The 14,571-nt window shown below is 47.8% G+C and overlaps 1 protein-coding gene across 5 annotated transcripts in view; it reads right to left on the bottom strand.

Moving 5' to 3' along the window:
* Positions 1–14,571, bottom strand: part of LOC128121113 (S-adenosyl-L-methionine-dependent tRNA 4-demethylwyosine synthase TYW1) — a 168,880-nt gene that overhangs the window by 85,614 nt on the left and 68,695 nt on the right. For all 5 annotated transcript variants that reach the window (XM_052755580.1, XM_052755578.1, XM_052755579.1 and 2 more), the window contains 2 exons: positions 14,127–14,237; positions 3,841–4,008 (listed from right to left, as the gene is read on the bottom strand). In XM_052755580.1, the coding sequence (XP_052611540.1) occupies positions 3,841–4,008; positions 14,127–14,237 (279 nt within the window). The remainder of the gene's footprint in view (positions 1–3,840; positions 4,009–14,126; positions 14,238–14,571) is intronic.

Raw genomic sequence — 14,571 nt, 5'->3', positions numbered from 1 at the left:
TTCTGGACTTTTCTTCACAGGTGTGGACACCATGTATCAGAACAGAATACACCGGAACACCACAGCAGACTATTTCAGAGGGAAAGGCCCTGGTGTTGGATATCCACTGGACTGAGAGCTCACAGTCTCTGAGTCCGGCCATGTTATGTTTCTTTTACTTGTGTCATAGTAGATGGAGCTGTGGGGCTTCTGCCTGGGGCTTGTGACTAGCTGTGGGTGGGGCTTCCTCTCTGTGCATCTAAACACAATCAACCAGTCAATCACTATCCTTTACCCTTACCCCCTCCTCCCTCTGTTTTTTGAGCCAGGGTCTCTTCACATAGCCCTGACTGGCTGGACCTTGCTATGTAGACTGGGCTGGCTTCAAACTCACAGAGATCCTCCTGCCTCTGCCCCCTCAAGAGTGGATTCAGGCGTGCCCCACCATCATGCTCGGCTTAAAGCACAGCCTCTCTGAATGTGCTGCCTGGGGCCTTCCTGGAACTTCTTTCCGGTGCCACAGACAACCAATCAGCTCTTTCCCCAAGTGTCTTCAGGACATAATAAAAGAACAAATACTAAAAGACCCCAGTGAAGGGTCCCATCACCACACCCTTTCACCCCAGCTACTGAAAAGCCCAAGGAGCAGGTAGGTGATGCACACTAAGGGCTGAACCACCTACCACAAGTAAGCAGCTCCTGTGACACTGTGCCAGGCCAGCTGTCCACAGCCTGGTTCTCACACTTTCACCATCACCGTACCGTCTATCTTACAACTCAGGACATCCCCACAGTGCTTCTGAAACTCAGATCTGATTCTGTGCAGTGTGTACTTGTTGGTGGGTGTGTGTGTGTGTGTGTGTGTGTGTGTGTGTGTGTGTGTGTGTGTGTGTGTGTAGGGGTGTGTGTGTGCGTAGGCAGAGAGCAATGTGGGGTGTCCTTCACTCTCCACCTTATATTTTGACAGAATCTCTTACGGAACCTGGAGCTCACCAGTTGGCTCGGCTGGCTGGCCAAGGAGCTTTCACTAGGACTGCATTCACGTCTGTGTCCATGTGGCCCCCTCACCGCTCTCCTTTCCCCATAGCGCCCTCCTGACATCCAGCCCCCAGAATCCCGTCTCACATCTCTCCTCAGGCCTCTGCTCAGACTGCTGCCTAAATTCTTCCTTCCTTGGTCATTTTAGGACCAGTTGAAACAGCAACTCCCCTGCGAAGGCCCCTCTGTGCTCTATCCTAGTCTGCCATCACAGCCCTGAATGATGGAGCTGGGCACATTTCCCCCTTTTAACGACTGTCTCGGACTGGGGGCTTGCCACACACGGTGGAAGCGAAGAAATGACTCCAAGTCATCCTCTGAGCACTGTGATGTGTACATGCATGTGCACATGTGCTCTCTCTCTCTCTCTCTCTCTCTCTCTCTCTCTCTCTCTCTGTCTCTCTCCACTCCAGCTATCCTCCCCTCACACACACCCTTTAAAAGCAATGCCATTAATAGCTGTCTTTTTTCTGTTGGAGCCCCTGGAAGGCAGGGGCTCTCCTTCATCCCTCTTCATATTATTTTTGTTGTTGTTTTTAAATGTGTACAGGTGTTTTACCTGTATGAATGTCTGTACCCTCAGAGGACAGAATAGGGAGTCTGATCCCCAGGACTGGAATTGTAGGCCATTGTAAACTGCCCTGTGTGCCAGGATTAAAGTGGGGTACTCTGAAAGAGCAGTGCTCTTAGCCAGAGTCACTCCATCCCCTCCTTCATATTCTTCAGCACAGTCGCCCCAGACACACACAAGCATTCAACACACAGGAAGGAAGAGAGAACAGGCCCCCTCAGACTCTGTCCTCTTAGTCTTCAGGACTGACCTTGGTAATTCTTTGGAGCTAAGGGCAGACCATTTTTTGTTTCTTTGACCCTTTATTCTCCCAGGATGCATGCTTTCTAAATGGCCAAGTCTGTGACAGACCAAGGATCACAGGCACACAATCTGACTGCAATCAAAACATGAGGGCCCTTCAATCTCAGGATTGAGCCTGGAGTGGGTGAGATTTTTACTCGGGTTCTATGTGCCATTAGGCTGAGCAACTGTTCAGAGCCACTGAGATCAGGGAGCAGGGAATCCTTCGTGCTTAAATTAAGCCTGATTTACTTCCCAAAACATCTATGTGGGGAGCTGGAGAGATGGCTCAGAGGTTAAGAGCACTAGCTGATCTTGCAGGAGACCTGGGTCCTGTTCCCAGTACCCATGTGGTGGCTCACAACCATCTATAACTCCAGTTTCAGGGGTCCAAATCCCTCTTCTGACCTCCAAGTGTACCAGGCACACATGCAGCAAACACACACATGAAAATAAATAAATCTAAACCAATAAACAAAAACCTTGGGAGAATCTATGTGAAAGAGGTATCCTACACCCGGTCTTTACCACTCTTCTGGTAAAAGGCCTGCTCATATTACCTGATGACTTAATCGTATAATTCAGTGGCTTTTAATGCAGTCACGAAGCTGAGTGACAACACCATTGCACAATTCCAGAAAGCTTGCATCACCCCAAAAGAAGCCCCAAACCTGACCAGTCCATTCTTTCTCCAGGCTCTGGTAACCATCTATCTGCTTCCTATTTCCGTGGGTTTGTCTATTCTGTGCATTTCCTATAAATGGGAGCATACTGTGCTGCAGGTGGCCCTTGGTGTCTAGCATGGTTCACTTAGAACTTACATCTTCAAGGTTTGGCCACACCCAGTACCAATAAGCTCTATCATGGAGCTCTCCCTCGGCTCTACATCCATTTTTTTTTAGTTCAGTTCAGTTTTTCAAGACAGGGTTTCTTTGTGTAGTCCTGTCTGTCCTGGAACTCACGCTGTAGACCAGGCTGGCCTCAAACTCAGAGATCTGCCTGCCTCTGCCTCCCAAGTGCTGGGATTAAAGGCATGTGCCACCACCGCCCAGCTCATTTTTTTAAAAAGGATGTTTTTCTTTTTGGTAGAGTATGTAGGTACATGCATGTGTGCACACATAGGGAAGCCAGAGGGCAGACTCAAATGTTTGCTCAGGCACCATCCACCCTGTTTGTTGAGACAAGGTCTCTCACTAAACCTGGAGTTCACCAAGTAGTTAGGCTGGCTGGCTAGCGAACACTAGGGATCCATCCAACTGCCTCCACCTCCCCAACATTGGGATTACAAGTGTGTACCACCACACCACGCTGTTCTTACGTGAGTGCTGGGATCAAACAGAGGGGCTCAGGCCTTGACCAACTGAGCCATCTCTCCAGTCCAAAACAGGATTTCTTTAATGAAGAATTTGAATAACAACTTAGGCCGGGTTGGCACCATGGGCCTCAGGTATCCACAATCACCTCAACCCTCCCACTCACATACCCAGGACTTCATAGCACTCTGAGTGAGCTGAATCCCAGGTTATTTCTTTGTAAATATTTCAGGAAAGACATAATCACCATGACAGCTCATAATTAAACTGGGCAAGGTTTAATAAAGACTTTTGTTTTTTTAATAATTTATTTTCACTTTATGTTTATTAGTGTGTAAATGTGTGTGTGTAAATGTATGTGCATACAAATTTGTGAGCATGCATGTCTGCATGTATGTCTATGTGAGGGAGGGTGTCAGATCTTGGAATCACAGACAGTTTGTGATCTCACAGAGATCCGCCAGTCTCTGCCTCCTGAGTGCTGGGATTAAAGGCGTGCGCCACCACCGCCTGGGGTTCAGAGCCTTCTTAATGCTCGTATTAGGAAAGACAGTGGACGAGTGAACACCCACTTGATCAAGGGAGGGCGAAACAAAAAGGAAAAAGAAGAAAGGAGGAAGAAGTGGGGGGGATGCGCACACGATAGAATCCTCTTACCTTTTTGTGTCCGATCAGGAGGCAGTTGGAGTGCTCGTGTTCACATGCAATCTCATAGTCGGGAAGCAGATCCACCAGCTCCTGGACAAAGCGGACCACTTCCTCGTGCCAGGGCACGTTGGCCATGGTGAGACTGCTGGCTGCGCTCTCGCCACAGTAGGTCACGCCCTGTGGGAAGGACAGCAGTCACAACCTCTCTGTGGGTGACAGCTTGTGCCGGTCACATTTCGTTATCAAGTGGACTGGACTGAGGAGACACATCACTGGACTCGTCTATGAGAATGTCTTCAGAAAAGGCTAACTGAGGTGGGAGCCATACTGAATATGGGTGGTACCATCAATGGGCTGGGGTACTGGACTGAATAAAAAGGAGGAAGTGAGCTGAGCCCCAGCATCCATCTCTGCTTCCTGACTGTGGATGTCATGTGACCAGCTGCCTCATACTCTTGTCACCAGAACTTCCTGTGGTGACACAGGAACCATGATGTGAGCCTTTTCTTGCTGAAATCACTTTTGTAAGGTATTTTCTCACGTTACTACGAAATGAGTAACTAATACAGATCCCAGTGAAATTCTGTAAGAAGATAACTAATTTTCATTCTGTCTGTCTATATGGCCTAGGCTGGCCTACAATTTGTGCAGAAATCCTCCTGCCTCTGTCTAGGCACTGGGATTACACATGTGTATCACCATACCAAACTTGTGATATGATTTGAGTATGGTTTTTAAAAAAGATTTATTTATATCTCATGCCTGGGAGTCTTCGCCTGCATGTATTTATGCACTCCACATGCATGCCTGGTGCTTGTGGAATCCAGAAAAGGGCGTTGGATCCCATGGAGCTGGAGCTACAGGCAGTCATGAACCACCAACATGGGTGCTGGGAACTGAGTTTAGGTCCTTGGCAAGAGCAGCAAGAGCTCTTAACTGCTAAGCCATCTCTCCAGTCCCACTGAGTGTGAAATTTATAAAAATAAAGTATTATATATTATACAGACTGAGCAGGTTATGTTTAGGAATATATAGGTATATATTTTATAGTCATATAACAATAATGAATGAAAAAAGAGGCCATGAATTTGAAAGTGAGCAAGAAAGAGTATATGCGAGAGCTTATGAGGAGGAAAAGGAGGGGAATCACGTAATTATAACCTCAAAAATAAAAGAATTAAAGATAAATAAGTATCACGCCAAAGAAGCATTTGTGGATTTTCACACAAGCCTTCCCTATTTTACCAACGTGGAAACTCCTATTAAATACAACTATAGTGAGATAAGGTGGCTTCTAATTCTGACCCCTCCCTGTGAAGCCAGACACATCCCCCAAATCTCCTCAGTCCTCCACTTGGCAAATTACAGAGTAGGAAATGATTCTTCTCCAACCAGACGGTGTATCTTCAGACATCTCCAGATCAGACCTTTTGGTTTGGTTTTGAGATGCTCATGTATCCCAGGCTAGCCTCAAATTCAGTCTGCAGTCTGCTGAGCGTGCACTCCTGATGTTCCCGACTCTACGTCCTGAATGCTGGGATGACAGCTGTGGCCATCATGCCCAGCTCAGAACTGGACTTTCTCAACAGCTGGTTTCCATATTCCAGACACAACTGAAACAAGGGCATAGGCACTGCCTACAAGCCCCACTCCCGCCCCTTAGCCCAGCAGTGAAGGCCTGCGCCTTTAAATGCTAATCCCAGCAGAGGTCAGCAGAGGTGGCCTAGTCTACAAGTGGGATTCAGGACAGCCAGGGCTGTCACACAGAGAAACCCTGTCCTGAAAACCAAAAACCAAACCAAATCAAACCAAAAACCCTGTCCCGATACATACATACATACATACATACACACACACATACACACACACACACACACACACACACACACACACACACACACACACACAGAAAGAGAGAGAGAGAGAGAGAGAAACACATACACATATGCCACACATACACCACACACAGAGACACAATATACACATCCCACATACACAGGCACCACAGATATATAGAGACAGATACTGTACATACACACACACACACACACACACACACACACACACACACACACACACACACACACACACACTACATGCACTGTGTGAGAGGCACAACCGCATCATAGTAAAAAGAAAAGCCCAGCCTACCAATGAGCCTTAGGTAACCCGCCCCTACAGATGGCAGAGCTGGGACTTGGCCTGAGACTCAGATGAGCTCTGCAAACCCTCGCTGCAGATGGCTGCCCGCTGCAGATGGCAGGTCACAGGTCCTGCGGACACTGTACCCAAATGCCCTCCGCTGAGTGCTAACTACCCACAGCCCTGCTTCCTTAGACTAAATGGGGAAATGGCCTCTGTTTGCTCAGGGATTTGGAGAATTCATTAGGCTGAGCTGCAGTGGATTTTAAAAAGCAATGGTAACACAGTTCAAGACATCATTAGGAAAATCAAGTTGGAAAACTGTGCTACTAACCCGAATGCTCAAAGGGCAGTGAGAGGGCTTACAGACAGGTCATCAGATTTCCATGCTGCTATGATACGCGAGTTATGCAATTGTGTGGAAAAGCTATCTCGGAGGAACTTTCTGTTAACATTTAAAAGATCCCCGAAGCACAGAGCTCTCAGACAAGCTCTTATATTCATTACTATGATTGAGGGAGACATTTTAATATTTTATTACTCAGCAATAACAAATCATGAGATGCTAAGGGGGACTCAGTGTGAAGATGGACTGTACGCTGCAGTTCATTAAAACCCTCAGTGTTTGTCGCTTGTAGCCCAGGCTGGCTTCCATTGCCCTGTGTAGCCAAGGATGATCCTAAACTCCAGCCCCTCCTTCCCACATGCCAGGTTGACAGGCATGAGCCACCAATCCTGTCTCCTGCAGTGCTGGGGATGGACGGGGCTTTTTGTGCCTGCCAGGCCAGCACTCGGCCAGCAGGGCCACAGCCGCCCTGACAGTTCAGTCTGCTCTCTGATAAGCACGAACCAACAGTTCAGTGGGAGTTAGGCATCTATGTCAGCTTGGCTGATTCATCCCCGAGGGGTGTCTGTGAAGGTGTTAACTCAGGAGGAAGCCCTGAATGAGGGTGGCGCCATCCCAGGTGGGGAGGACCCAAACTGAATAAAAAGGAAGGCCGCCAAGATGGCTCAGGTACAAGTGCTTTGTCACCATGCCCAAAGACCCGAGTTGATCCCCAAGTCACACGATAGGAGAATGCTGACTCCCCAGACCTGACCTTACTGTTGGAACATGGCCCAAGAACAGAGTGGTGTGAGGGGAGTTCTGGTGCTCGTGAGAAAACAAGACAAGAGTCTTGTGACCTCAGTGTCTTCAAAAACACGGACTTGTTCTTGGAACGTGTTTTTGCTCCCCTCCCAGGCAAAGCTGACAGGAGTGAGTTTACTTCAGACAATCCATGACACCTGGCTACTGTTGTTGGTTTATATGCCTCTATGGAAAAACGTGCTTTGCCATGTACATACATCTTGCTCTTGTGATTATATGCAGCTTGACCTCACGGTGAACTTTACTCATGTGACCTCTCTTAACCCTCCGAGTATAAATTGTCTGATGCTCTGAATAAAGCTGGCTATTGCATGAGACTTTAGTCCGCCTCACGTTTAGGCTCCGTTTTCCCAGGTTCCACGGCCTTTACAGTAAGGTAAACACACTTTCAAATGACTCCCCCCCACCCCGCCTCTCTCTCTCTCTCTCTCTCTCTCACACACACACACACACACACACACACACACACACACACACACACACACACAAATGTATTTTCTTAATTAAGGAAAAAAGGTTGAGTGTGGTAGGCCATACCTTTAATTCCTACATTCCGAAGAATCTGTGAGTTTAGAGCGAGCCTTGTCTACAAAGTGCATTCCAGGCCAGCCAGACTACAAAGTGTAAGACCCTTTCTCCAAAAATGAATGAATGAATGAATGAATGAATGAATGAATGAAAAATAAACTGAGATTAAATAAAAAAGGAACAAAGGAGAAAGCCATCAAAACGCTAGTGTTCGTCTTTCTGCTTACTGATCCAGCTAGATGTAACAGGCTGCCCCACACTGCCACTATCAAGCCTTCCCCTTGATGATGGACTCTAAGTAGCTCCTCAAACCACAAGTACGTACACACACACACACACACACACACACACACACACACACACACACACACACCCCTACCCTCCTGTAAATGGCCTCTTATGGAGTATCTGGGTGCAGTAACAAGAAAAACAACTGATCCAGCATCACTACAGGCACAAGTAACCGGCAACCTCCTGACCTTGACCCTAACCCTGCATGTGCACAGTGAGGGGAGATGCTTACTCGCTTTGCTCTCCTAGGTTTGAGCCCTGGGAACAGTTTTGGTGCTAACAGAGGGTAGCTTTAAAAACATCACTTAACAACAGTAATTACCAAGCCCTTCCTGGTCTCAGCAGAGAGCGCAAACACAGGACTTCCTACGAACGGGCTCCGTGATTCAAGTTTTCAATGCAGCAGATGTTTGTAACGTGAAGCACATTTTTACCAACAAGCAGGCAGATAATGAGGGCTGAGAATCTCAGGCTCACAAATGAAGGCCCCATTCAAGCCTAATGAGGCTAAAATACACGTTAATTTACAGGGAATATAAAAGAAAAAAATATTTTACCAGACTGGCAATGAAAGAAGAGAGGAAATCAATATAATGAAGAGATAGCATCTACTGATTTATTTTATATAAAGTGCCTAATGGGAGGCAGTGTAAACATTTACTGGATCCAGGCACAGATTATCCCACTGAATTCTCACACAAACAAACTTCTTGAAGGATTATTATTTTAAGGCAGGTGGCGGGTGAGGGGGTGCATACCTACAATCCCAGCTCTTGGGGAGCTGGGACAAGAGAGAGAGAGATTCCAGACCAGCTTGGGCTCCACAGCCAGACACCTGCCTCTGAGAATAGACAATATTGTCATTCTAATTTTAGGACAGATAGTTTAGTTTGAAAGGCCACACTGGCACATGTGGAATTTGTGCATCGAAATATGAACAAGCTGGCTGAGCCAGGACGCGCGCTTCCTGCCAAGCCTGACCACCTGAGCTGGATCCCTGGAACCCACACGGGGGAAGAGGAAAAGCACCCCTGCAAGTCGTGGGCTGACCTCCCCATGCACCCGTGGTTAGGATGGGGAACACACACACATCCACCCACACACACATGCATACGTACATTAAAAAGAACAAACCTGTGATGCATGCCCCACTCAGCCTCATAAGTAATGAAAAGACAAAGAAGGTAGGAAAAGACAGAATCTCTTCATCTGGCTTGGTCAGTAAAACAAGACATAATGCAAAAAGAAGAACTGGATAGGAACCATGTTTGAAACACATCTGAAGACATACGTGCATCTACTCTTTGGTATTTGTAGGTTTGTTTGTTCACTGTGTATGCAGAGGTGGAGGTCGGAGGACAACTGCCGGAGTTGGCTCTCTTCTTCCACCCAGGGTTTAAGCTCAGGTCACAAGGGTTTAAGCTCAGGTGGCAAGCATCCTGCTGAGCCATCTCCTTGGCCCTTGTTTTTGTTTTTGCTTTTTTGAGACATGTGGTCTAGACTTGTCTGGAATCATGGTAGCTGAAGGTGACCCTGAACTGCTGATCCTCTTGCCTGCATCTCCCAGGTGCTGGAATTACGGTGTGCACCATCACGCCCAGCTTGCTTCTACCTTAGAATCCTAGAAATGAGTGTTAAGAAGACAAGCAGCTTAACTGAAACACGGTGATAGGCGGGCACAGCACTGGGTGTGCAGGGCATGGGCCTTGGGCACGGCAGAGCCTGGGCCCAATGTGGGGACATGTGCATAAGTCTGCTGTACTGTTCGGCTTGACCCAAACCTCCCCCAGGCTCAAAGGGAGACTCTTCCCTTTTGCCGAGTAAGGGTAGACATGACTCAAAGCTTCTCGGTGCTAGTCTCAGTCCATGGGAGAGCAGTCCTTCTACACACCGCCTGTCAGTGAACGGCTCCGTCTTCTGTCCTTTAGGCTGGGGTCCCTCCTGAAGCAATGGAATATGATGCACACACCCTCTTGTCCTCAGACCGAGGGTTCCATTCATGACCTGCCACTAAGACATTTCATCTAACAGATAAACACACTTCACTTCAGGGGCGTGTGTGTGTGTGTGTGTGTGTGTGTGTGTGTGTGTGTGTGTGTGTGTGTGTGTTAACCCTAGCCTGTCACACTGGTTCTCAACAAAGGAGCTTTGGACACCCTTCCTTCTCCCCACCCGTGTGTGTATGTGTGTGTGTGTGTGTGTGTGTGTGTGTTAATCCTAGTCTGTCACACTGGTTCTCAACAAAGGAGCTCTGGAAACCCTTCCTTCTCCCCACCCCTGTCTCGATGAGTCCTTAGCCTCCACTGGTTTTCTTTCAAAGATTCTATTTTCAGTTGTGGAAATGTGTGGCTGTGTGTACCCGAGTGTGGCACCTATAGATGCCAAAAGAGGGTGTCAGAGCCCCTGGAACCGGAAATAAAAGTGAGCTGCCAGATGTGGATGCTGGGAACTGGACCCGGGTCCTCTGCAAGAGCAGTATGCACTCAGTAACCACTGAGCCGTCTCTCTAGCCTCTTCTACTGGATTTGTTTTATACACTGAGTATCACTCTGTAGCCCAGGCTGACCTCAAACTCTGCCCGGGCCTCCTAAACACCGGGATTACAGGCATGAAGTCACCACCACAGCACAGATACTGCCTTTTCAGATATTAACTATTTGAATCCTACTGAGCAAGAAAGTTTACCTTCTCACCCACTGACTGATGTTTAATTGGTTGCTGTCTGTGTGCTTGAAGTGCTGGGGACAGAACCCAGGGCCTCACAGGTCCCAGGCAAGCACTCTGCCACCGGGCCATGTCCTCATCCCATTTCAGGATGTGATAGTGCACACCTGTAACCCCAGCCCAGGGGAGGCTGAGACAGAGGACAAGTAGACGAGGTAAGCCTGGGCTACACAATGAATCCAAAGCCAGCCTGGGCAACTCAGCAAAACCCTGCTTCAAAATAGTGAGAGAGGCAGGCAGTGGTGGTGGTGCATGCCTTTAATCCCAGCACTCGGGAGGCAGAGGCAGGCGAATCTCTGTGAGTTCGAGGCCAGCCTGGTCTATAGAGCGAGATCTAGGACAGCCAAGGCTACACAGAGAAACCCTGTCTCGAAAAACCAAAACAAAAAAAAAAGAGAGAGAGAGAGAGAAGGGCTGAGGAGACAGTTCAGTGGTACGGACTCTGACTGATCTTTGTTCGTCTTTTGGGGAGGGCATGCTCATGGCCAGCCTGTTCCTTGCAGAGTCCCAGGGAGAATGCCAGGTCTCCACAGAGACAGCCACGAGTCCATGCCTACTGCCGCGTTATTCACAAGAGCCAGCATGTGGAATCAGCTCAGGTGTCCGTCACCAGATGAATAGGTAAAGAAAGTGTGCTCTAAGGGGCTGGTGGCATGGCTCACTGGGTAAAGGCGATTGCTACCAAGTCCGACAGCTTGAATTTGATCCTCGAGTCCACATGGTGGAAGGAGAAAACCGACTCCTGAAAACTGTCCTCTGCCCTCCGAGTGACATGGAATTTCACTGCTGCTGGACCATACATTTCTCTAAGAATTGTACATGACCCAGTCTCTCAAGGCGGCTCATTTTACTTTTATGGACTTCAATACCATGCCCATGTCTCCAATCACCTCTATCAGTTTTCTCCATGAGTGTTTTCGTGAGGGCTGGGAAAAGTAGTACTGGGAATACTGTTGAGTACAGGGCTAAAACGACCAAGCGGGAAGGTGCCTGAAAGAAACATGAGCTTGGAACACAGCTTTCTCTATTTCTGAGTCATATGAACAGGCGCCAAACACACAAAAACCCCAGCCTGGGAATTCACTGTCTAACAAGCAACCATCTTTCTTCAAGATCCAGCAATTACTACTATCAGTAAATAACTACCACCAATACCATGTGGGCACACAGCTATAATCCCAGCACTTGGGGAGTGGAGGCAGGAGGATCAGGGGTTCAAGGTCATCCTTGGCTGCACAGTATAACATCTATAGAAAATCCTGTTTAAAAGAAAATTATAATAATATTTGCCAATTTTTTTCAAATTGTAAAATGTTCACTATAGGAAACATGACTTCAAAAGAAAGGGAAGACAGAGAGGAGGGAAGGGAAGAGGGAGAGGAGGGAAGGGAAGAGGGAGAGGAGGGAAGGGAAGAGGGAGAGGAGGATAGGGAAGAGGGAGAGGAGGGAAGGGAAGAGGGAGAGGAGGGAAGGGAAGAGGGAGAGGAGGGAAGGGAAGAGGGAGAGGGTAAAGAAAGAGAGGGAGAGAAGAGGTGCCCATGATCCGGCCAAGCACAATAAAAACAAAAACTTTACTACCATATAATTTGTGGCAACATTTTTAATAGCTAAGCCGTAAATTAAAATGCCACTAATCTCTGCGGTTGGCAAGCTTTCTCTGAACCAGGACATATATTTTCAGACAGTTTGTATTTGTGCGTCATTAAAACTCCTGCCAAGAGAAACCTTTTGAACTCAAGAGCAATTTCAAAATCAAAGAGTGTCTCTGGCCTGAACGGAGATAAAATGATAATGGCTTGTAAAGTAGAAATCCTGGGTGTCCACCTCCCCACCCCTCCTACGGAGAGCTGAGCAGGAGCCCTGGATGCCCACCTCCCCTCCCCTCCTACAGGGTGCCTAGCTCTAAAGGAACAGCAAAATGCTGTAGCTTCCCCTCTTGGGAATCAGGGAATATTCCGTTTCCAAACTGCACACTGAGAAGGCGAGAGCTGGCTTTCAGAGACGGGAATTTTTCTCCTACCACTCAGTCATCTGGATGCTCTTTGGCCCCCAGAAAGCCTCTCCATGCTCCACCTCAGAGTCAGGGTTCCAAACTGACACTTCCAGCCCTGCCTTAACCCCAAACTGTGACCTCTTCAAACTTATACCTGAATATTTAAAAGATACCCTAAATTTAATATGACAACAGGGAACTTAGAAAATTTCACCCCCAATTTCCCCCTAATTTTCTCTATCTCAGTAAAACATTCCCACTTTCCACATCACAGTTAACCAAAGACTTCAGTTCAGTGTACACACACACATACTTCTTTTTGAGACAGTGTCTTACATAGCCTAGGCTTACCTAAAACTCATGTATAGTCAAGGATGAGTTTGAACTTGTGACCCCGGGTGCTGGGATTACAAACCTATGCCACTATGCACAACCACTGGGACTATTTTCTTCCATCTTTTTGTTTGGGGTGGGGTGGGGTGTCAGTCCTTGCTTTCCACCTTGCTTGAGAAAGGATCTCGTTTGCATCTTTGTAGGCCAGGCTAGCTGGCCCACAAGTCTGGGCTACACAGGGAATCCCAAGCTAGCCTGGACTACAGAAGGAAACCCTGTCTCAAAAAACAAACCAAAAATAAGGGAATGAATGAATGAAATGGAGAATTTATCTTTTAACTTACACAGCTTAGAATAAAATAAGCAGGGAGAAGGGCAGGGAATATGGGTAGCAGTTGAGCTGAAACCAGACCAGCCCCACACAGGCCTCCTGTTGAAGGTGGGCGGGGCCCATTAGACTACCACCGACATCTGAAATAGGTTTGAAATTTCTCATAGGAAGAGTCTAATTACTCACTCCAGCACTATTCCTCAGTTCATCTTGTGTGGTCTAACTCACCACAGGAGAAGCTCTCAAAGACTTTTTTTTAAAAACCCAATACCAAATATCTAAACTGTCAGTATAAACTGACCACGTTGTATGCAGCAGTGATGTACTGTAAAAATAAATTGGTGAAATGGTTGATTTTTATAAACTGGCCAGTCCCGTAATTATAGTTATTTTCCACTCTAAAAAAAAGAGAGATTAAAAAACTGTGTGTGTGTGTGTCTCTCTCTGTGTGTGTGTGTGTGTGTGTGTGTGTGTGTGTGTACGGTGCCCTTGGAAGTCTAGAGAGCACTGGATCCCCTTGAGCTGGAGTCACAGCCGGGTGTGAGTTGACTGATAACTGAGAACCAAACTCGGGTCCTTTGGGAAATCAGCAAGTGCTCTTACACAGTGAGCCATGTCTCCAGCCCCCAGAGCAGATGTTTCTGGGGACCAACAGCTCGGTGTCCTTCACTGCTGCTGTCCCTGACGCCCAGGACAGAGACGCTTCTCGATGAGTCTGGGAACCAAACAAGCAGGCTTTTCCCCAACCCTTGGCCAGCCAGCCCTAAGCTGCAGCATGCCCACCACCAGCCAGCAGAGCTCACCTTGACCTCGATGAAGTCGGGGTTCCCCAAGGACACCAGCTCAGCATAGGCCCGGAGTTCATCCACGTTCCAGCACTTCACAAGTGTCAGTCTGTAGACTGTTCGCTGTTGCTGAAATAGGGAAAACAGCTTGGTTTTAAACTGAGCCGAGGTCACAGATTCGCCCTTGACCCACAGGAACGCAGGTCAGACGAAGCCCCTACGGACGGTCTACAAACTGAAGGTCCTTGTAAAAAGAAGACAGGCTGGCTGCTCGGCTAGGTCAATCGATAAAGCACAGACTCTTAGGAAGATTTAATTGTTAATTAATTTTGTAGATGTGGGTGTGTCTGTGTGAGGGTTTATGTACGTGAGTGCAGTTCCTTCCGAGGTCAGAAGAGGGCATCAGACCCTCCCCTGCAACACGGGTGCCGAGAATAGAACCTGGGTCCTCTGGAAGAGCAGC

This window comes from Peromyscus californicus, unplaced genomic scaffold (genome assembly GCF_007827085.1).
Source record: "Peromyscus californicus insignis strain IS unplaced genomic scaffold, ASM782708v3 Scaffold_2__1_contigs__length_46816999, whole genome shotgun sequence".
Lineage (NCBI taxonomy): Eukaryota > Metazoa > Chordata > Mammalia > Rodentia > Cricetidae > Peromyscus > Peromyscus californicus.
The sequence above is the reverse complement of the archived record's forward strand: the minus strand, read 5'-3'. Positions and strand labels throughout refer to the sequence as shown.